The sequence below is a fragment of the Denticeps clupeoides genome, chromosome 14 (genome assembly GCF_900700375.1).
Source record: "Denticeps clupeoides chromosome 14, fDenClu1.1, whole genome shotgun sequence".
In the NCBI taxonomy this organism is placed as follows: Eukaryota; Metazoa; Chordata; class Actinopteri; order Clupeiformes; family Denticipitidae; genus Denticeps; species Denticeps clupeoides.
The window spans coordinates 9,112,160-9,133,919 of NC_041720.1; the positions used below are offsets into that span (position 1 = coordinate 9,112,160).

Sequence of the window (21,760 nt, forward strand, 5' to 3'; positions counted from 1 at the left end):
CACCGACCCATTCTGCCCTTTGTATTGGCCCTCATTTAGCATGTCTGCTTCAGCCTTGCTCCATGTTACCACGCAGTTCATGAGTTGAAGTAGGTGTGAGGGTCCCCTGACATGAAAATTTCACTTTGTGAGACTATTTAACATTTATACGAGTTCCCGTATCCTGTCTATGGCCCTGCAGTGGCTAGAAACAGCAAAAGAGTGCTTTGGCCATTTAACAAGGGATTTATTTTTTACTGGAAAAATGCAGACACGCCAATTGTTGTGGTTGGTGAGTAGTGTTGATGACATCATTTCCGTGAATGCCCACTCGGGCATCTACAGGCTGCGGTCCTCCTCATTAGCATTTAAACGGGCGCGACCTGGGGAAATCTCACTGTGTCTAATTCTGCACCACAGCTGAAATTTGGGTACAGCATTAGGGGACCACTAAGACCACATCAGAGGACTTTTAAGCTGTACAGGGCTGGTGACCCCTGGTAGTAAAGAATGTGTTTCTACCCAAATTCTTTACAATTGGGTTTCCAGTGTCAATCAGGCAATGCCAACCAAACACATCTTTTCACACATGGGTCTGAATCATGATCAACAGGCCTCACTTCCTGCTGTCCCTATAGTCTCCCCCTTTAGGGTGACTTTGAGAGGCACAACAAGGATTTGAACCCCTGTTTATAAAGCACAGGTAAAGGTTTGAACTGAACAGGTTTTTATTTGAGGGAGGGTGACACCAACATAGGAGCGTTACACAGCAGGTCCATAAGCAAAGACGATCTATTCTACACTGGCTCTACATTATAATCTATAAACATGTGTATAAATACACCTCTATATGTCTCTCGCTGTCCAATGGGTGTTCCTCAAGGTCAAAAAAGGATCCTTTTTGTCACTTTGGAAGGACTCTCCTTATCAAGGAAGCGTCCTTGACTGAGAACTGTCAAGCATCTCAATCGACCCCAAAAAGACACATCTCGATACTAATGTGAGAACTCCACGGCAGTTGTGGTCAGCTGTTGGGCAGTATCTCTGAGCTGAGTATAACACTGATCAAAAGTCCCCTATGCAAGAGAGCAACTTTGGCATGCTTAAGACTAGCATTTCCCCCAAAAAACGCACAGCCGAGACTAAATCAGTAATAAATAAATAAATAAATATTACATTTATGTTGTCATGTACACAATGGATTTGAAATTCAGTACATCTCAAAGCAGTTAATTGCAAAACAATTTACAAATATATATGTATATTTAAGTATTCAAGACACAAAAAGCAGGGATCGGCATCCAGTGACACAACTGTACATAATAATGTCATCTTAATCATGAGATTTGATACAGAGGCATACAATTCAGGCCAAAATGCCCAGTGTAATAGCATTGTTTCTATATGAGTCGTTTATCATTTAACTGCATTACACACATACCGAGATGTCAAGTGACAACCGCTTCATGGGCTGTACACGAATGTTCGTATGTGAGGTATAGAGTCATTGTGCCACATTAAAAATAAAATGAGGGGGAGGAAAGGTCTTGGGGCGAACTGAATCATCAGGAACATTTTCAAAACCTTCAAATAACATTTCATTACACTATGTACAGCTCGTTTGTCCCCATTTTCTCATCACATCGTATAAAAGTTCATGCTTGGGACTCTTCATTTGACCTCTCACGTTGATATTTACATCAGCGCCTCATGCAAACATGGTGCTCATCTCAATATCTTTACACACCTACACAATTTAAACCAAAATTCATTTGATATTTTCACTTAATTACTAAAAAGAATGATCCATAATATTGGGATTATTAACAAAACCCGTGGAATGTTACATTTCTCAATCGCATGTGTCACAGTGTACATAGACATGTTTGATGTCTAAATGCTGGCTCATGATTCGTTAACGGCTGAGAGTATGGCTCCTTGTCAGTGGTATCCACAGAGGGGCAGGATCGCTTATAGGCTTTAAGTTTTACTGGGAATGGAAATGCAATCTAAAACAACGGCAAAAAAAAAATACATCTAAAATGACCCTCTCTTGTACTTGAGAAATATTTTTGGCAATGTCTTTTTTTCTATGTAAACACAGCTTTGGAGAGGCGATTTTGTGCTGCATTCGGTGTCTGACTCGAGGTTAAAGGTCAAAATGACTGGCCACTACCTGTAAGTGGTTTGAATGATAGACAGATGCGGTGTCGGAAAGAACCTGAGATAATAACAGGAGGATCGTCGGGCACTTTCTGAGTGTGCTGTGCTCAGTAGAGGTCTGATAGTAACGATGCACTTGATCAGGGGACCCTGTGGCGAGCTGTCACTGTAAACGCAGCAGTGGATTGTACACACTGGGTTGAGATGCTAATACCGGAAATTAAAAACTGTACCGTCTGACAGCAGGCAGCGTAAGACATTAAGGGGTTGGGGTCTTACAGTGCTTTTAGTTGACATCGGTCAGAACCTCTTGTTACTGCTTCAAATTCTTTGGCACCTCCAGGCCTGTACAGAGGGTAACCTGAGAAAACATGGAGAGTTACCATCAACATTTGCCTACGCCATTTGAAAATTGTCAGTGATTGGTAGTGAATGAAGATCTCAGACGGCTTAATGACTGACCTGGACATTCCTGTTGAGGCTAACGGCAGGCACAAAGACCCCCTCTAAGTTCTCAAAGGCCACGGGGCCATGCTGCTCCTTGTTGATGAAGAACGTCAGGGTGTGCTTGTTCAAATCCAGCAGGACGCCCACCGTAGAGCCTTTGGTAATGCCTCCTTCAGCCCTGTGAAGAACACGGGTGGTCTGTGAATGGGTCAGGCCATCAAGCAGTTTCTCTACTGTTCGGATGGACACAGTTCCCCGTAAAGTTGCCTGGCAATGTTGTTGGTGGAGATGCTGTCTCAGGCAATCTCACCAAAACATCCTGTAGGTGCTAATCCACATAACATCTCCGGTTACTGTCTAATAAGAAGAAAGCTAAGGAGCATTCCTATTGGACAGTCCTTCTTTTGCCTTCAATTATGTATCTAACTGTGAAGACATGTTTTGTGGAAACCATGTTTTATTGTTATCAAGCATGCAGACATGTCTTACAGATTTGGGCATTATCATCCTGTAAGTCAGGAGTTCCACTGGGATCAAAATGTTCCTATCTACGAGTCTACAAATCATCTATATATTCGACAAAGAGAAACATCCATAAACTGAGTGTGACAGACAGAGACACAAACTTGGGATACTGTGGTCATGTGCATTTTGATGAAATTTTAAGTGATTGTTTAAAGCCCTCTTACCAAAAGGCACAGTTTATTCGTACCATGTTTCGTACCATGAAAAATAACAGTGAGACATGAGTCAACGCAGACTGATAACTGTCTCATGACTGTCCTTCTTTTTAAAGCTTTTGAAATGACTTGTACCTGAGTATTTGACACGGTTGCTCAAGGACTAAAGTCAAATATATAAACGGGGGAGAAGAGGAAAGTAGCAGAATCGATGCTCCCTCAACCCTTACCCTGCTCTCTCTCAAACACGAGGACGGAAAACGCGTCAAAAACCATACAGAACCGTTTTAATTGGGACCAGAAGGTGGGTTACACGAGGCGGTCTGATGCTGGGAGCGAGCTCAGGGTTATTTTTAACTCCGCCCCCCCTTGCGCGCCTCACCTGTTGGTGTGCGAGTTGTTGTGCATGAACCAGCTGCGGTTGTTGTCCACATACATGGCCCAAGCTTTGTCGTCCTTCCCCAACATCATGTCCTTCATGGTGTTGATCCGGGCCACCCCAAAGGCTGGATCCGGGTGGTTGTCATAGCGATCCACACTCAGCTCCCAGTAGTGCACTCCTTTGGAGAAGGCGGCCATGCCGAGCACCACGCGGTCGTCGTAGCTGTTACATGACACCGTCTGATTCTCGTTGGTTAGCATGATGTCACGGTGTGCGGAGGTGGGGTCAAAGGTAAACCAGGCCACTGCAGGGACAGAGAATGATGAATAAAAGAGTGTGGAGATTTTGTGCCTTGACTTCTCCTCAGCACGTCATACCACAGATCTAGAACACGCAAGACCAACTCACGTACTCCACTTCCTGTCCGGTTTATGTTCACAATTCACATTTAATGCTTTAGCTGTTCACATTATTCAAATTCTGAACAACAACAAGCACACAGATCCTCATGTTTCCTCACGTGTGGCGTGGAAAGCAGCACTTTTTAAGACAGAAGATTCTACCCCAAAACCCAATTTGTGAAAGTGAATTGATTGTCATTGTGAAACACTGCAGCACAACACCAGGTGCACACAAAGAATCGTGTCCTCTGCTTTTAACCATCACCCTTAGTGAGCAGCCTTCGAATCCATAACCTTCCGATTACAGGTCCGCTTCCTTACCTGCGAGGCCACCACTGCCCCAGGTAAATATAATTTTACATTTAAAATGATAAATGGAATATAAATGTACATTTATATTTACTTTTAGCCACTTACAATCAGAAGTTTCAACAGTTACAGCAACTCATTGTTAAGTGTCTCGCTAACATAATTATCCAGGGTGACATATAATCAGTAGTTACAGGGACAGTCCCCCCCTGGAGACACTCAGGGTTAAGTGTGTCGCTCAGGGACACAATGGTAGTAAGCGGGGTTTGAATGTGACTTTGTGGTCTTGTGACTTTGTGGTCTTCTGGTTCATAGACCAATGTGTTACCCACTAGGCTACAACCAACAAATTTACTGTCCATGTTTGAGTGTCCTGCACACTCAACAGAATAATGACGATTGTCTAGACATTTTTACATCAAGAATGGTGTAAAATTCAACGTGGTCCAGTTTATCTGTCCAGGCTGAAGACACACTGTAAAAAACCCAGACCTGTAAAAACAACGTGTTGAGGTGACACAAATGAAAATTGTAAGGATCCGATGAACGAAATCAAACCTGCGTTTGTTTATCTGACCGTGCGCTTTGACCGAGCGGGGGGACGGACGAAGCCGCGCGGCTCTCTTCAGGAGATCAGTGTGGAAATAGCCCTGCGGTGCCAGTAAAGCTGCCTGATCAACAAGCGCCACACACTGCGCCACCGAGCGCGAGGTGACACATGAAATATTCAGGCCGCCTCTGATGAAATATTAAAATCGACGCGCTCATTTTAAAGTCGAGCGGCCGTGTTTCTGTCTTCCACAGATTCCGCTCGGCGTTTGCCCACAAGGCATCTGTGTTGAATCAAACGCTACTACTGTGCAGCTTTAATTAACTCCGAGCCTCTAGAGGTACAAGCCATTTTGGAAGCATATAGGAAACCTGGCACAGCGCTCAGAACCGGCTGCTCGTGCCCAGTGCCTGCTGGTTAGCAAAAGTCACGCTGTGCTTTTGTCTATAATACCTAAAAATGACACTAATCCGGTTCCCCAGCTAATATCAAACTCATCTCCCTGACAATAACAATTAATTATGCGTGATTAGATCAATCAGCAGGATTTATTGTACCTCTGGCGATGAACAATGTCCACAAGGCTACTGAAAGAGTTATGCTGACATTAGAGACTCATATTTATATCCATGTATTTTCTAATAAAAAACATGCAGTACAGTACATACAGTACTACTTCAGTATAGTACATTGTACATTATGTGTAGTACATTATATTTGTGGTACATTATTTTTGTCCCTATTGTTTTTTTCTGAAAAAGCATGGACTACGCCCAACTAAATGCTCTTTCCATTGATGCAGTATTAGAAAATAAGTCACCATTTTGCAGTGACATTTTGCAAATGAATCCAGGCAGTCGGACCTATGTTCTATGTCCATAAATGTTAACGCCACCTCCTGTGGATTTCACGGTCTGTCATTAGCATCTTTAAAAGTCTCTGCATAGGCTGTGCACACCTAAAATTTACGATCTCTGCTCATTACAGTTGCCAGCATTCCAGGAGACAAATGCTAGGCTCATGGAGGAGCTCTGTTAGACACATACATTGTCCCCCAAAGGATTTGACGAGTAAACTAGCGCCCCAAGAAACACAACAAAGCAAGTACACTCGTGCAGTAATTAGGACAAACGTCCCAGTTGGGACTCATTCTGTATCATGTGCCCAGCAGGGGTCAGGGAAGTAGAAGACCTCACCGTCTGACGTTTTCAGGACAACGGTCTTGCTGTAGGCGCCAACCCCGTTGGCGTTGTAGGCCTTCACTCTGGCGTTGTAGGAGCTGTTAAAGTGCAGGCCGTCCACGGTGCAGACGGTCTCCTTTCCCACGTACACCTCCTACCACACAGGAAGAGGGTGAAACAGGACCATCTGCTGTGAGACCCTTCTGAGGCGTCCCTCAGCTTCCGCTTAGCTTACAGCGAGATTGAACATGAAGCAAGCAAAAACGAAGAGATAGAAGCGCACAAAATTATGAAGAACTGCGGAACAGATAAAACACTCAGAAAACACTTTGTCTACTAATAAACATGCATAGCCCCAGAGTCTCAAATGCTTAATAAATAAAAGATAAAATTTTCCATTATATCCAGTTAAAGGGCTGATGATAAAGATGATAAATGTTAAATGTGCTAATGCTAATATAACAGCTGAGATGTTAAATGTGCTAATGCTAATAGACTTAATGTTAGCATTACCATTCCAGCATTTCGTGTCCTCTATACATCTATATGTAAAAAAAATAAAATTACTGCCCAGTCTCGGTACTCTTGATTCTCTTTGACCTGATGATTTGTTATCCTGCCACTAAACAGTGTTCATTTTTAATAAATAACACTAGGCCACATTGCTGATTTGGCACGGAGGTCATGTTCGCTAGTTTGGCGATCAGTTTTTTTTTCTTATTAAAACACGTTTGATTTAGTTGCAGGCGTTGTTGAGAGATTGGGATGTCTTTTGGTCTTTTGGAGGAATGGGTTCCTCCTATTTAAAAAACATCAATGAAGATGGTTTTCACACCAAGAAAAAGGCAAACAAGTTACAGACAGTCCTTCCTGTTTACATGTGTTAATCCTGAAGACATCATTGTTGTGACATCAGCGAACATGCCCCTTGCGCTATGTTCTATACAGCGGCATGAGAACTGGGCCGACTGACCCGGTACTGGCCCCCGTTGCCGTCATCCAGCTCCAGGACGTAGCCCTCGACCGGCAGCACCGGGGCGGTGGTGATCCTCCAGGCCAGGGTGACACTGTTGTTCCGCGTGCAGCATTTCTCCAGCTGCAGCAGGGGGGCCGGGGGCACGGTGAGGATTTCTGCTGGAAGACAGCAGGCAACCTCACGTCTGACACCGGCAACTCGTGGGGGGAGGGAAGGAGGTGAGGGGGTGGCAGGACGGGGAAAAACATGCATGGGACGAGGGGTCCTTATGAACCTCTGTAACCCAGCTTTAAGGAGTAGAGTGGTCAGGTTTCTCAGAGTGAGAAGGGTTGAGGATCTTTGGTCGGTGTTTTATTTTTTTATTATTATTTTTTAATTATAGCAGTTCTGCAAATACCTCCCGTGCTCTCCGTCTCTTTCTGGTCACCTGCATGCATTTGTTTCAATAATGGAGTCTCCTGTACATCTGAAATATGATATTGGAACAGAATATCGTTGCACATGTGACTTATAAGCACATTTTCAGCCACTGTTTTACTGCGTATGTTCTCGGGTCTCGTCTAAAATTCATATTTCTGTTTTACTTGGAGTGGTCTGCAACTGAGTGAGCTGAGTGTCGAATCCTTTTCAGCCCCTGACCTAAATACATTACTGTAAGTATTATACACCACGAAGGGACAGTGTAAAATAAAAATGGCATACCAACATCAAGTAAATAGCGATGAACCAGTTCTTGGAGAATCATAACGCAAAATTATAACATATAAATTTGTTATTATATTCAATATAAATATACTTAAATAATATCATTTAATTAGTCTTTTTATACAGGCGTGTATCATCAAATTCAATGGAATACATATGACAGTAGCAAAGGTCTATTCTCATTGAGCCACGTCAGCACGTCCGCAGTTAGGGCCAAACAGCAGGTACTCACCTCGGCTTTGGACAAAGTCCAGCTGAAGAATGGACTGCAGCAGGGGATCTGTGTTGACGCTCAGGTCAAACTCAGGTCCCACTTTGGGCTCCAGTGCTCCTTTCACCCACTGGTCCTGAGAGGACTGTACCCGTTTTATGAGGGCGTCCGAAATCTGTCACAGACAAGATGGGAAGGGTGTGAGGAGCCTTCATGATGGGGCTGATCACAGTGAAGATCTTGGTCTTTGCTCTCAGTGTGAGACGACCCTGCCGGGGCTCAGCCTTCTGGTTAGCTCTTCCGCAGCCCTTTTCTGTTACACCTCAGAGACTTTCATATGGCGTCTGTCTGAGGCTTTTATGAATGTGGAGCGAATCAATACTTCATGAAACTTTTACGTTGAGGGGAAGCGTTGGCGCTCCAAAGATCCGCTTTCATCTCAATTTCCTCGCCTAACCAGATCATGCGCATTAAAGGATCAATCCCTTACGTTATCAGCCATGGTGTGAAGGACCACACGTCAAAAGAAATAATTATCACCAAAAGGGCTCGTGACCCTCTGCACAATTAACCTCCTTCGGATTTCATTGGCAGGCAGTATTGTGACATTAAAGCTAGAACTGCATTAATATTTCATTTTGCCATTGCTGGGAAAAAGGGAGAAAAAAACATTAAACCCTGCTCCCGGCCCGAAACTTCTAAAATATAAAATTTTTACTGCTCCATTTTTTTCTGTTCACTGACATATTTCAGAACGTTTACACTCAGACAAGCAGACAAGAAGCCCCAGGTCCCATCTCAGAACCCTGCCCTCCTCCTTATCACCTCACGCTACACAGGCATATTCAGCACAGCAGCCGCTTCATTCACCCCACTCAGGGTCTTTAAGTGTTGTTCGGGTCAGTCGTCAAGGAGAGCACGTACCTGGAGGAAGCCACTTGGGTCGTTCTCTTTGATCACCTCCAGACAGAACTCCATCATGCCGGTGGTCTGACGAAGCTTCATTGTGCAGTGAGTGATCTGGTCACGAACAACCTGCACCATGTTAAATTTGAGATCTCAAAACCGATTTGCAAACGTTGTACATATGTATTTCAGTGATCAGTAAATTCCACACAGCAACTATGCTTATGTTAAAATATTCATATACATGGGATATATTTATCTTCATATATTGCATTTAATTATACCTGGGTATCACATCCATACCTGTACAAAGTGTTTATACACTTTATAAACCTGTGTTTGAATATGTCTACCTTTCTGTACCATTTCCTACCCAATAGTTTAACCCGTGAAGGTTTTTCTTTGGCAAACCAGGATTTCTCAGTTAGCTGGATAATGTTAATCAATAAGAACCTACATTCCTACTGGACAGTCAGGTCTAATGGTTTACGTCAAGATTCAAGATTTTTTATTTGTCACCTGTATGGTTCTAGCAGTACAACATGCAATGAAATGCACCCTGAAACACCCCCCCTGGTTTGTGAATGTGAACTAGTCGATTCCAAAAAAAAAATCATACATTTTTCCATTAATCAATTGTAACTCATTTGTAAGGCTAAATCTTGTTATAATGCATATTTAAAACTGTTAGAGAAACAAGTGTGTGAAAGAGGGTCAAGTATGTGTTAATTTTGGCTGCACTACAATATACAGATTGCTGCTCTAAAATACATTTTTGTGCATATGCATGCTTGTCAAATGTTATATTTTTCAACAAATTGTAAAAGGCTTTCAGTCACATGTTCTATGTCACGTGATAATAAAACTGATTTGATTTTGCTGCACCGCACATTAACCTGTGATTGTGTACATGCTGAAGGGAAGTCAAATTGATCAGGCACCGTCTGGGCGACATGCAGAGCAGCAGACCAGAATCACATAAACGCACGTACGCTCCCGTTTTAGTCCCTTCACTAATTACGTGCCATAAGCCCGCTGCCACAATAACACAGAAGTACACAATACAGGAAAATTCCATATAATACACACACACACACACACACACACTCACACACATACAGTCCCTAATTCATGTCACAAGCGTGCCAGTCAGGGTCCTCTGGGAGATCATGTGATTTGGGCGCTTGTCAAAGCCATTTAATTAACAGCTAATTAGAATGCAACTGACTCATGGCTTTGTCTTCTGCCCACCATTTATAATGGCTGCTTTGGCGGGCCGCTGCCTGTGAAATCTGCCTTCAATAAGTCACACTTGAAAGAGCAAATATTTGAAAGTTTGAATGAATATTCATGAGGGGCTTTTCTTTTTGCGCACTCTGCATCTTTCCTGAGTAAGACTAAAACACGGACCTTCGCCTGGCTGAAAAGATAATGACGCTCTGAAGACTTGTCTTAAAACATTCGGGACGTTCGCTCAAGCATCAATTACATAATCACCAATTTCTCAGCCGTGAAACTCTGTAATTACCATCCATATAATTCATTCATTCATTCATTAATTATACGCACAGGAGTCTCGTAAATGAATAGAGGCATGAGCGTCTTAAAAATGTTCCACCAAATCTTGATGAATTGCAGTACGTGATTAGAGACATTTTAAGGTTTAATGTAATCCCCGAAATCACCGGGCTGGGCTGATTGCAGCCTGAAACAGACAGACAGCGTGGCCGCCACGTGAAGGATGTGTAGCGTGGCGAAAGAGGCCAATGATTAAAAGTGCGTAAATAAAGAAGTAAATCCTGCCGAGGGACTGCTGGCTGGGAAGGAATGAGTAAGGGTAGAAAACGACCTGCGCTGTACGGCTCAATGCAAACACAACACTTCAAGGCCAACGCTGGGGGAGGGCAGGCGTAAAAAATAAAATGCGATATGTTCGATTTCTGTAGGCATTGTGTTTTATGCAAAGCAGCTAAATTCAATCAGCAGAAACTCAATGTATATTACTCAAATGTATATTTTTATATATGGCGGGGCACATTTATCTTTCGATTGTGTACAAAGACTCACACATACTCGCTCTCACTCTCAGCTAATGACAACAGCTGCCTCACACGCCATAATCCTCCGGCCGCCACGTTGCGGGCGCGCACGCGTCCATGTGATCCGCCGAGGTTTTTGCGAAAAAAGGCCCTGCCAGCCTCTATTTGCCCAGATCTTGGCTCAGGCCCGGGCCTACAGAGCCACACGATCTCCTCTTTTCTACCCCCAAACCGGTTTAAGAATCGGGTTCCTGTCCCGTTCCTTCGGCAGACCTGACAAATCACGGAACGTGTCGCTAGGTTCACTGTTCTTTTTGTTTTTTTGCCATGAAAACCTTGCCGTCTTACAGTGAACCGTAGAATGATCCGTTCTTTTCCCTTCACGGCTGACTTGAAATTGTCCTATTTACAGCCCTGCCTGCATATTTTGAATATGAACATCTGGACAAATCGGCAGTGTGATTTGTACATTTCCCCTGTGCATGTCGGGTTATTTTTTTTGCGTGGAAATGCAAACGAAATCCACCTGATCTTCATGCATAGACGTGTTTGGTAGCGTACATGCCATTTAGCCAGGAACGTGCTGTCGGCGTGCATAAAATAAGCGCCATTTTGTTTCTGCATGCCTACACATGTGGCTGTCATGCATGTTATCGTTCGGGTTTGAGGACGCCACGGCTACATTGCATATGGATTGCACCCACGTGCGTTTTTGCATTTACAAATTTCCAGACGCAGATGACATGATGCCACGTGGGTTTCAGTTGGGTCCGAGTCCCTCGGAGAACAAGTGCCCCAAGAGTGACGTACCTTCAACTTGTACTCTCGCTCCTTGGTGACCTTGGTGAGGAGTTTGGCCTTCTGCCGCGTTAGGGCCTCGATCAGGGAGTCACACTGGGCCACCAGACAAGCCTCAAACTCCACGCCGTTCTCCTACCAAGGACACACACATCCGTCAGTGCCAGCTTGCAGTACCACAGTGCCAGGGTCAGATCTTCTGTTTATGTCCTTTTGGTTTGATAAGGTTTCAAGCGTCCACGTCTGCTGTTTATAGAGTTGTGTGTCCTATTGGTCAAATTCCAGCACAGAATATATTGTCAGTGCTGAGACGTCAACAGTAGAACAACTGTGGAGCATTAGTGGTCTAGCGGGTGAGGACGTGGACCCGTAACCCACGGTTCCATTAAGTTCCCTTTGATCAAGGCACCGTCCCCACACACTGCTCCCCGGGCACCTTTTCATGGCTGCCCACTGCTCACCAAGGGTGATGGGCTAAAAGCAGAGGACGCATTTGGACAATCGCTTTGACTTCCACTTTACTGATGTGTATAGATAGAAGAGAATAGAGAACGTGAGGAACATCTTTTTTTGAGGGACTGAGGAAGTAACTGAGAGCTTGTAGGTGGGTAAAAAACCTACATGGATGTAGATTTGGGGGCAAAAGCAGTGAACGAACAGGCGGATGTGTGGGAGTCATTTTCTGTCACTTCTTCTCACTTACGTTTCTGCAGTACAGAGCCACCTATCGGACGTTATTCTAATGGAGGATGGCACAAGGGAAGGCAAACTGTGGCCAGGCGGAGGCTTCTGTTCTGAAAAAAAGTGTCGTAAATGTCCTCCCTCAAAAAAATAAAGAACTCCCACACACCCCCGGCAAAAAAGTCCTTCTGCACACATTTTCAGAGCTGATAAGATACGACGGCGCGGTAACACCATAAAAGCCTAAACCGAGAGAGTCCTGGCAGACGGCGCTTCGCCGCTGATTACTGTAGGGAGGCGGCTCTCTGGTCAGCTAAAGCTGAGAATGTGGGTTTAGGAGGAAAAAAAAGTTCTTTTTCTGCCTGCTGGGCAGAGAAAAGGGCTTTAAATGCAGTGCCAGGCTAAAAATAAAAAAAGACCCCCATAATCCAGTAGGTCCTTCTGCAAAGTGTACTGACAGTAAAAGAAACATTCTGTGCATTTGCGCATCAGCAGGGTGACCAAGATTATTCGTTTTTTATTCCTATAGTCCTATGCTCCTAGTGAAACGAAGCCATGCCATGCACTCAGAAGCCATGTCTGAGTCAATCGAGTGACAAAAGTGACACCTTTTACGTCCTTTTGTTTTCTTGCTTATTAAATCCCATATAGAAAGGATTTTGGCAACGATCACGGATCGCACAGAGTAACGTGATCTGAAGGGATGGTTTGCAACAAAGCAGTAAACGGCGGGACGCTTCACCTGGATCTGCTGCAGGAGGTTCTTCAGCTGCACCAGGAACTCCTTGGCGTCCTTGGCCTTGTCTGACACTCCATTTAAGGCCTGCGAGAGCTGACACTGTGGGACGAGGAAAGAGAACAAGGTCATTTTAAAAGGTGTTCTAAAAAGAAAATCTAGAGTGCCAGACGTAATGACTGTGGACCTAAAAAAAAAAAAAAAACGACAATATGAAAGTGATTGTAAAACCCTGCAGCACAGCACACGGTGCTGACAAAGAAACGTGTCTTTTAACCCCTTCACCTAAGATGGGACCTTGGCGGTTCGGAGATTTGAACCAGCAACCTTCTGATTATGGGTCCGCTTCCTTAGCCGCTAGGCCACCACTGCCCCAGTATGTGAATGTGTGTGTGTAATATGTGTATATTATGGATGAATTTAATTTTTTTTAACTATTTATTAAAATATGACAAATATTTTATTGTCTTGTTCTTTAAATAAGATGACAATTAGAACTGTCAATCATACCTACATTGCTTTACAAGCCCCCTGGAGACACTCGGGGTTAAGTGACTTACTCAGGGTAGTAGGGCAGTAAGTGGTGTTTGAACCTGTAACTTTTGTCTTCTTCTGGTTCATAGGTGAGGACAACTACCACTGCTTTGTACTACACCCATTCATATAAAGATGTCCGTAGAACAAGAAAAACACCCTCACACCCCAAACAGCTTTCATTGTAGAGAAGTGAACAGTGGCCATGCCAACACAGCACTCCACCCTCACGAACCAACCCCTCGATCTGGAGGTCAAGAACTCATCCTTTTCCTTTTTTTTTTTATCTTTCCTCAGATGAGCCACCAGGTTCGAGGGCCATGAGCAATGAGCGATCTTGTCGAACAGGCCCCTCCCCCCACCGAGATCAATCTGGCGGGCTTTTACACCTCCCTCTCCCACCTGCTCCACTTCCTCCCGGCCCGGACCCTATCGGGAGCTCCTAAACTCAAGCCAGCCCCTCCACGCCCCACTAATGTGCCATCTGGCCCAGCAAGCTGTCAGCGTGGCTAACAAGAGGGATGAGTGATTCCCCTCGTCCCCTCGTCCCCGCTTTCCCTTTCATTTCATTCATGGGAGGCCGGCTAGATGAGGGGACGCTGCGTCCGCGCCTGCACGGGTCAGGGCCGAGCAGCAGGTCAAGGCCGGCAGGGCCAAGGGCCGCTTCTCATTTCTGTGGAGCTTGTGAGCGCGTGTGCGGGCCGGACCCGGCGAGTGAGGGATTTCCCCAAGGTCATCGGCAGAGTTCGTGCGGAACGCAGGCGCGGCCTTTCTAGGCTCGATGGGGTTTGTTTTTTCTATCTTGTTTTTGGCAGGGACCGCGAGGCCAGGCCAGCTGCTGGGAGTGAAGTCTGGCCAAGATCCCGCCAGACGTGGCAGGGATGGGAAACAACACTGGCACAAGTGTCATTCCTGCTTCTCTCGGACAAAAAAAAAAAAAAAAAACCCTGTTCAACCCGTAAAAGAAATCGCGACGGGCATTATTTTATCATCCAACGCGTTACTGCAGCGTTAATGTCACCAGCGGGAAACGGGGGTGGGCAGAGAGATTTTCCGGATGCCGGGATTGTTTGTAAGACAATGCCGATCCGGGCGGAGTGCCGGGTGAGAGAGAGAGGGATTTCATCGCCATCCCTCTCTCTCCTGAGCAGCTGGGTCCTTAATGCTCCACATCTGGAGGCGAGTGGGACCCTGATCTCCCTGATAGACACATGACGTCAATCTGAGTGTGTGTGTGTGTGTGTGTGTGTGTACTTCTAGTCCAGCTGACCTCCATTCTCCTCCTACTTCTCTTCTTCTTTTTTAACAGCAGCAGGTTGTTTTGGCAGCCTTAGCAAAGCCAGGGAAGATTAAATTCATAGAAAAAGATGAAAACCTCATGGGAATGATTACAGTAAAAGATTCACTGTGCTGAACATTACATTAGTGCCTCAACATTCCATTAAATATTCAAAGCGTTTGCAGCATTAATAAGTGAATGACTGCGTGCAGTAGAGACGTAAACATGATGTAAACAAACAACATTCCCAAAACCAAGCAAACGTATAAATATGTTCCTTCGCTCAAAGCTGTTTGCTATTTTGAGGAAAATCTGTGATGACGGGGGGAAATATTAATTTAGCCCAAGACTCGGTGGTATCCATGGCAACCTGGTGGCGAAGTCCACATACGACGGAGTTTCTGTGCGGGTGCAGGTGCTCGCTGCTCCTGCTGGACATAGCAGGGCGTTACGTGACGCTCCTGTTTTCTCCGCTGCTTTTTTCCCCGGGAAATAACAAGATGGCGAGCGAGCGGGCGAGCGGGCGAGCGAGCGGGCGAGAGCTTCTGAGCGCTTGTGCTCGTTTGGGTACATTAACCTACATTCTCTCTCTTTCTCTCTCTCTCTCTCTCTCTCTCCACACCCTCTGTAACTGTAGGACTGGTGCTCTGCTCTGCTCTGCTCTGCTCCAGTGTTTGGCCCAGGCTGTAAGGAAGCAGGCCCGCAATCGAAAAGTAGCCGGTTCGAATCCCGAACTGCCAAGGTGCCACTGAGGTCCCCTTGAGCAAGGCACCGTCCTCAAACCGTCTCCCCAGGCGCCTGTCATGGCTGCCCACGGCTCGCTAAGCATGATGGGTTGAATTCAGAGGAAGCATTTGGTTGTGTCACCGTGTGCTGTGCTGCAGTGTATCGCAATGACAATCACTTCACTTTCACTTAATGTCCTGCCTCTTGCCGGAATCAGAGCCCCTCCATCGACAACATTCGTCCCCTCCCTGTCCCTGTCTCTCATATTAATTAACTAGTTTTCTGTAGTAATTTGTAATATGTGTAATCTGTGTGCCTGCTCTCGACCTTGAATTTCTCAAAAATATATCTCAATCTTGCAATCTTGCATTGAGCTTGGAAACGGCGGCTCGGTGTGAATGTTTATTCCCGTCAGTGCCGTTTAGGTTCGGTTCTCAAAAAAAGCGAACCTAGATGCCATCAGCACCAGTTTGTGGCACAAAATGGGAGGATTCTTGGGAAATTCCGTTGACATAGTTTGGTCCACTTGTCCCTGTGGAGGGAATGGAGGGATGGAGAAAACAGAGGCCACTGCTCTATTGTTCCGTGATGAATCATTCCTATCCCAACGGGAGGGATGATGATTCAACACATCCACTGAACACAAACGTCACCGATTGCACAACGAGCATGAAAAAGCTTTAAATTTAGCGACATGAACTTCAGACACCCAATCGCAATCGAATTTTACGGAACACACCTTTTTCACTGCCATTAATGGCCTCTCTTCATCATGTAACAACTTCATTTAACTATTGCTGCAACTACATGGAATAGAGCCATGGAAGAGGCATTCCGGAGATGCCTACAGAAGGTCATTTAGCCACACTGACTATGTACAGGGTGGGCCATTTATATGGATACACCTTAATAAAATGGGAATGGTTGGTGATATTAACGTCCTGTCAGTGGCACATTAGTATATGTGAGGGGGCAAACTTTTCAAGATGGGTGGTGACCATAGTGGCCATTTTGAACTCGATCATCTTGGATCCAACTTTTGTTTTTTCAATAGGAAGAGGGTCATGTGACACATCAAATTTATTGGTAATTTCACAAGAAAAACAACGGTGTTCTTGGTTTTAACTGACCACTTACAAAATGTGTTCAATGTCACCAACATTCCCATTTCATTAAGGTGTATCCATATAAACGGCCCACCCTGTAGAATTAGGCAGTAAACTTTGAACCCGCAGATTGCAGCTTCACGGCTCTGGGTTCAGATTTCTCAGTAGGCGCCCGGCCACGGCAGGACGGTATACAGAGCGTCTGTTATGGCGCCTGCAGCTTCCTGCAGATTTTGGGTCTCGCTCGGGCGCTTAAAATAGACGCTCTACTGCGCTTCCGCTCCGCTGCTCAAAAATCTGTGTCACGGCAAGCATCCCTCAAAGACCCCAGAACTGAACCGTCTCCAGCTGGGAAGACATTCCACTGTGTCTGCACAGTTTTCCCTTCGAGAACCCTGACAGTACAGCAGCTTGTCGTAATTTGACAAAAACTACCTGGAACTGAAATTGATGTTAAGCGGAAGGCGGTCAGCCTGGCGAGGTCACCAAGGGTCGTCCGTCAGCTGCTGACTCAGCTCCTTCGCCAACGGACAGGTCCTGTCCCCCGAGCGACCACCCATCTGCGGTCATCGCCGTCCAACCGCCTGGCAGGGGAGGGGCCACGACCAAAGCGGCTGTCCGCCCCGGCTCGCAATGGGGCGTTCCCCAATACCGTCACCAGCATGAACGTTGTGGACATTAATATGAGATACGTGAATATGAAGCACAAATATATTTCCCTTCTTGATCCACTCCTTACTAGCTTTTCTTTCATGCACTCTTATTATATACAGCTACATTTACATGTACAGCATTTACCAGACGCCCTTATCCAGTAGTTACAGGGACAGTCCCCCCCTGGAGACACTCAGGGTTAAGTGTCTTGCTCAGGGACACAATGGTAGTAAGTGGGATTTGAACCCAGGTCTTCTGGTTCACAGGCGAGTGTGTTACCCGCTAGGCTACCACCACCCCTATACACCCCAGTTCTTTACACATGTGAGACAAATGTCTGTTTTTTTTATGTAATAAAGCATTTATGTTCTACTCCGTTCTAGAATACTGTACATGTACAACACTGTACACGATGTACGAAATAATGAACGAAATAATGAACGCAATCTGAATGTAGTTTTTCTTTCTAGAAGCACGAGCACACGATTTGCTGTGAAATGCGATTAACTGCAGAATTGAATTAATAACATGCAGATATGCATCATCCAACGCGAGAAGCGTTGACACAGACGTAGCAGGCGGTGTTTTTGGAATAAACAGGTCGCATGTGGAACAGACTCGGTGTGATCTGGATTTTTCTGAACACGCCCCGTCCCTTCACGTCACGTCGAGCATCCGTACGTCAAGTCGCGCTCGCCACAAATGACACCCCAACACACCCGGCTCCCTCCTCCACACGCACCAGCAGCCAGACGCACGTCATGTGACCGCTCGTTCTCTCGGGCCTCCCACACCCGCCAGCGCGGAGGAGGCCGAGCGCTACACGCTTTTCACGCCGATTCCTCCTTTTCTTTTCTTTTTTTTTTTTTGGTTTACACGACCTCTCCATTTTCAGGACGAGAGAGAGGAGGGGGGGTGGGCTCACGAACCAGCGTTTTATTGGCCGGTGAGCTCCATCTGGCTCGCGCCACTCCACGTCAGGAAATAAGAGAGATTTGGGGACCTAGCCTGTGCTGCCGGGGAGTGCAACGACTTTTAATTCCATTTTTCACGTCGGCAGCCGTTGTGCCGCACGCGCCGAGATGCTGCGCCTGAAGCGATTCCGGCCCGAATGCATGAAAATGGCCCAGCAGGAGGCCGTGCGGCTCCGAGTCACGTGGTGTGGACGACTCTGCGTCTTCCCCGGCCGCCTCAGCACGTCCAACGTGGGCGCCGGTGACCTACTCACAAATTAGCATCACTGAAGCGTGCCGGCGGCCAAGTTGAAACCACGGACGCTTGGGTGGTGCGGCAGTCACTTTCTCTACCTGCTTTCAACCAGTATATGTGTCTCTTTGTGTGTGTATGTGTGTGCATCAAAATCTGCCAATGGAGCCTTTTATGGTGAAATAAATTTAAAAAAATTTTTAAGAGTCTTTAGATTATGAATGCTGCGTTAAAGGGGAAGGGTTAGGTTTAGGCCTGGATAAGTCTTGTTATACAGAGGTAATTATACACTTATAACACATAACATCTAGCTTTTAGAAAAACTGCTCGACAAAATCAATAACTCTAATGCTGTCCTCAGTTGTAAGATCCTACTTCCACGTTTGTAACTTATCTCGCATTCGAGTGCTTAGATGAGCGGGTAGCAGCTACAGTGAGTAGCTGGTTCGCCAGCTTGTTTTATTTGAATAGAGGTTCGTACAGTAACGTCCACTCATCTAACTGCATGGAACAGACGTTAACATACAACATGCTGGCATTGGAAAAGTGGTCATATACTGATCATCTACTGTGCCCCGCCACTTCCTATGCCAGAACTCGGCAAACATACATTTACACATACATTGACTGTGAGTGTGTATATGTGTGTGGGTTTGTTGGGGGAGGGGCGGACCAAAGCCAAACAGTACAAACAAACAAATAGACAAATAGATGGACGGACAGACAGGTAGATAGACAGACAGACAGACAGACAGACAGACAGACAGACAGACAGACAGGTAGATAGATAGATAGATAGATAGATAGATAGATAGATAGATAGATAGATAGATAGATAGATAGATAGATAGATAGATAGATAGATAGATAGATAGATAGATAGATAGATAGATAGATAGAACAGCAGGTTGGTTTGTGTTTTGGTGATTTCGAGCCTCCTCTCACCTTGTGCTGCTTCCACGTGATGCCCAGTTGCTTGACGTCGTGTTTCCCGTGCTTGCCCTCCTCCAGGCACTGGTAGCAGACGGGGTTCTTGCAGCTGACGCAGTACATGCTGTAGTTCTCCGCCTCGTGCTCCGCGCATGTGGTCAGTTTGCGGGCGTCGGCGCCGGGCGGTGGCGGCTGGGGCGGCTGCTGCTGCGCGGCCGCCGGCACCTGAGCCGGGGGCACCAGGCGGTGCTTGGCCAGGGGTCCGCGGGAAGGGTGGCACCGCTGCTGGCACGGCGCGCAGTAGTACACGTCGCACTGCTCGCACATGATGGTGGCGTCGACCGGGTTGCGGTCGCACAGCTGGCACTTGACGGCGGCGGCGCGGTTGTGCCGGTAGCGGGACACGATGGCTTCCAGCAGCCGGTTCCGCGGAAAGCCGCGCAGCCCCCGCTCGTCCAGCGAGACGCTGCGGTGACAAAGCGGGCAGGTGACGGAGCAGTGGCGGTGGAGCAGCGCCGGGGGGAACACCCTCACGCCGTTCGGGGACTTCAGGCACGGCGTGTAGGAGCCGTAGCCGCTGTCCGTCTCGCTGTACATGCTCATCTTGTCCATGTCCAGGTAGTCGTAGTCCGAGTTCGCCGAGGCGCGACCCGGCTGCGGGGCTTCGCCCTCCGGCGTCTGCACGATGATGTTGCGGGCGCAGGCGAGGCACACGTTGTGCGAGCAGGGGAGGATGATGGGCTCCTTGAAGAGCGAGCCGCACACGGGACATTTCAGCTCCTCGTCCATCCTGTCCGGCCGCACAGCGCAGGAGCCGCGATCAGTGACGGCGGAGCAGCACTGCGAGCCGCGGACAGCGCCGACTCGCCAGCTGCGCGCATGCGCAGACGGCGCGGCGCCGGAATACTACAGGTCCCATAATCCCTTTAGCCAACGCCTGTTCAGCGGTAAGAATATAATGACTAATATCCATTATGAGGCAATGACAACGAGGTGGATTCAATATGATGGCATTTAAATAGAAATATACAAATAAACAAACTGTTTACAGCGAGCACAAATATATGTGTAAAGTGTATGGAGGGGTTGTGTGCAAATGTGTTAAGACCACCTTGAGATAATAAAAAATGCAATAATCTTATTTTATGGTATTATATACATACACACACACCTAATAGTATAACCCCCCATAATTAAGATACGATCATAAATAATTAATTGTCAAGTGATAACTGCTAATCAGTGGCCTGATAAAAACGTCTGCTGACACTGTCACATAAAATAGAAAAAAATAATTGAACAGAGAACAGACCCAGTTACAAGAATTGTACACATTGTAATTGACTCGGGTCTGTCATTGCCAGACATTAACTTAATCGATCTGGACACTGACTTGTTTCTTGCCCGCATGGAGAAATTCAGACCACTGAAGCTGATTCAATTGATCTTAGATGCGCTCTGATCTACTCCCGAGATTAGTTTGTGGTGGAGACAGAGGGAAAATTAATTCAGTCATTTGCTCAGCACTAGAGTCTAGGACATGACTTTCATTTAACTCACACGTCACCTGATGTGTGACAAACAAATGACAAAAGACATGTCCTGGTGGCTCCCACTGGCATGGTATTTACTCGTCTCTATCCATTCACCCTCCCGAGTAAACACAAGGCGCTCTGTCCCAGGTGGGCAAGAGACCCGTTCAGACTCTGGCAGGAGCCACAAAACACCGGGGTGGCAGAAGAAGCTGAATATCTCGTCTAAACATCAGACTGGGGGCTCCACCAACAACCAAAGGCCTTAATGGCTTTATTTGTAAAGTACTAGAAAAAAGTACTAGTTTTCAGTCAAGAGGTTCATGGTTTTGCCAAAAAGACTGACCTGAGAAGATTTGTCAAACATTTTAAATCTCTTCTGATCTTGACAGTTTTACAGATCCAATGGCATTGTCTCTAATTAAATTTTAAAAAAAATCCTGACCCCCTAACTGGCACATCTCCTATTTTTTCTTTATCTTCATACTTTCCAGTAAAAAGGCAGATCCCTTGATACCAGAAACGTGACGTATAAAAGATTGTACACTAGAACGACAGCATTTTATTTACTCCAAACACTGTTGACACATGAACAGTCATTTCCAACATCATTAAAGCAAATCACAATGTACTCTTATTAAACTTATTT

General features: G+C 46.0%; 1 protein-coding gene across 4 annotated transcripts; it reads right to left on the minus strand.

Moving 5' to 3' along the window:
* Positions 1–1,130: 1,130 nt before the first annotated feature.
* trim67 (tripartite motif containing 67) lies at positions 1,131–20,448 on the minus strand. 4 transcript variants are annotated; one of them, XM_029002270.1, is made up of 11 exons: positions 19,595–20,448; positions 13,151–13,246; positions 11,740–11,862; positions 8,909–9,019; positions 8,006–8,159; positions 7,466–7,534; positions 7,066–7,226; positions 6,108–6,246; positions 3,652–3,955; positions 2,605–2,767; positions 1,131–2,503 (listed from the first exon to the last, which is right to left on the minus strand). In XM_029002270.1, the coding sequence occupies exons 1-11, from the start codon at positions 20,366–20,368 to the stop codon at positions 2,456–2,458; spliced, it is 2,142 nt and encodes a 713-aa protein (XP_028858103.1). In that variant the 5' UTR covers positions 20,369–20,448; the 3' UTR covers positions 1,131–2,455. The 4 variants fall into 4 exon arrangements, with proteins under 4 accessions (XP_028858103.1, XP_028858104.1, XP_028858106.1 ...); XM_029002271.1 differs by having other exon boundaries at positions 7,066–7,223; positions 19,595–20,368; XM_029002273.1 differs by lacking the exon at positions 7,466–7,534 and having other exon boundaries at positions 7,066–7,223; positions 19,595–20,368.
* Between the last annotated feature and the right edge of the window lie 1,312 nt (positions 20,449–21,760).

What these genes read in the sequence shown, in the direction of transcription:
- trim67 (XM_029002270.1), bottom strand. Translation starts at nt 20,368, where the DNA reads ATGGACGAGGAGCTGAAATGTCCCGTGTGCGGCTCGCTCTTCAAGGAG. An exon ending in ACCTCCTGCAGCAGATCCAG is followed by an intron (nt 11,863 to 13,150) that starts GTGAAGCGTCCC and finishes TGTCCTTGGTAG; the next exon opens with GAGAACGGCGTGGAGTTTGA. An exon ending in GGACTTTGTCCAAAGCCGAG is followed by an intron (nt 7,535 to 8,005) that starts GTGAGTACCTGC and finishes ATCATATTTCAG; the next exon opens with ATGTACAGGAGACTCCATTA.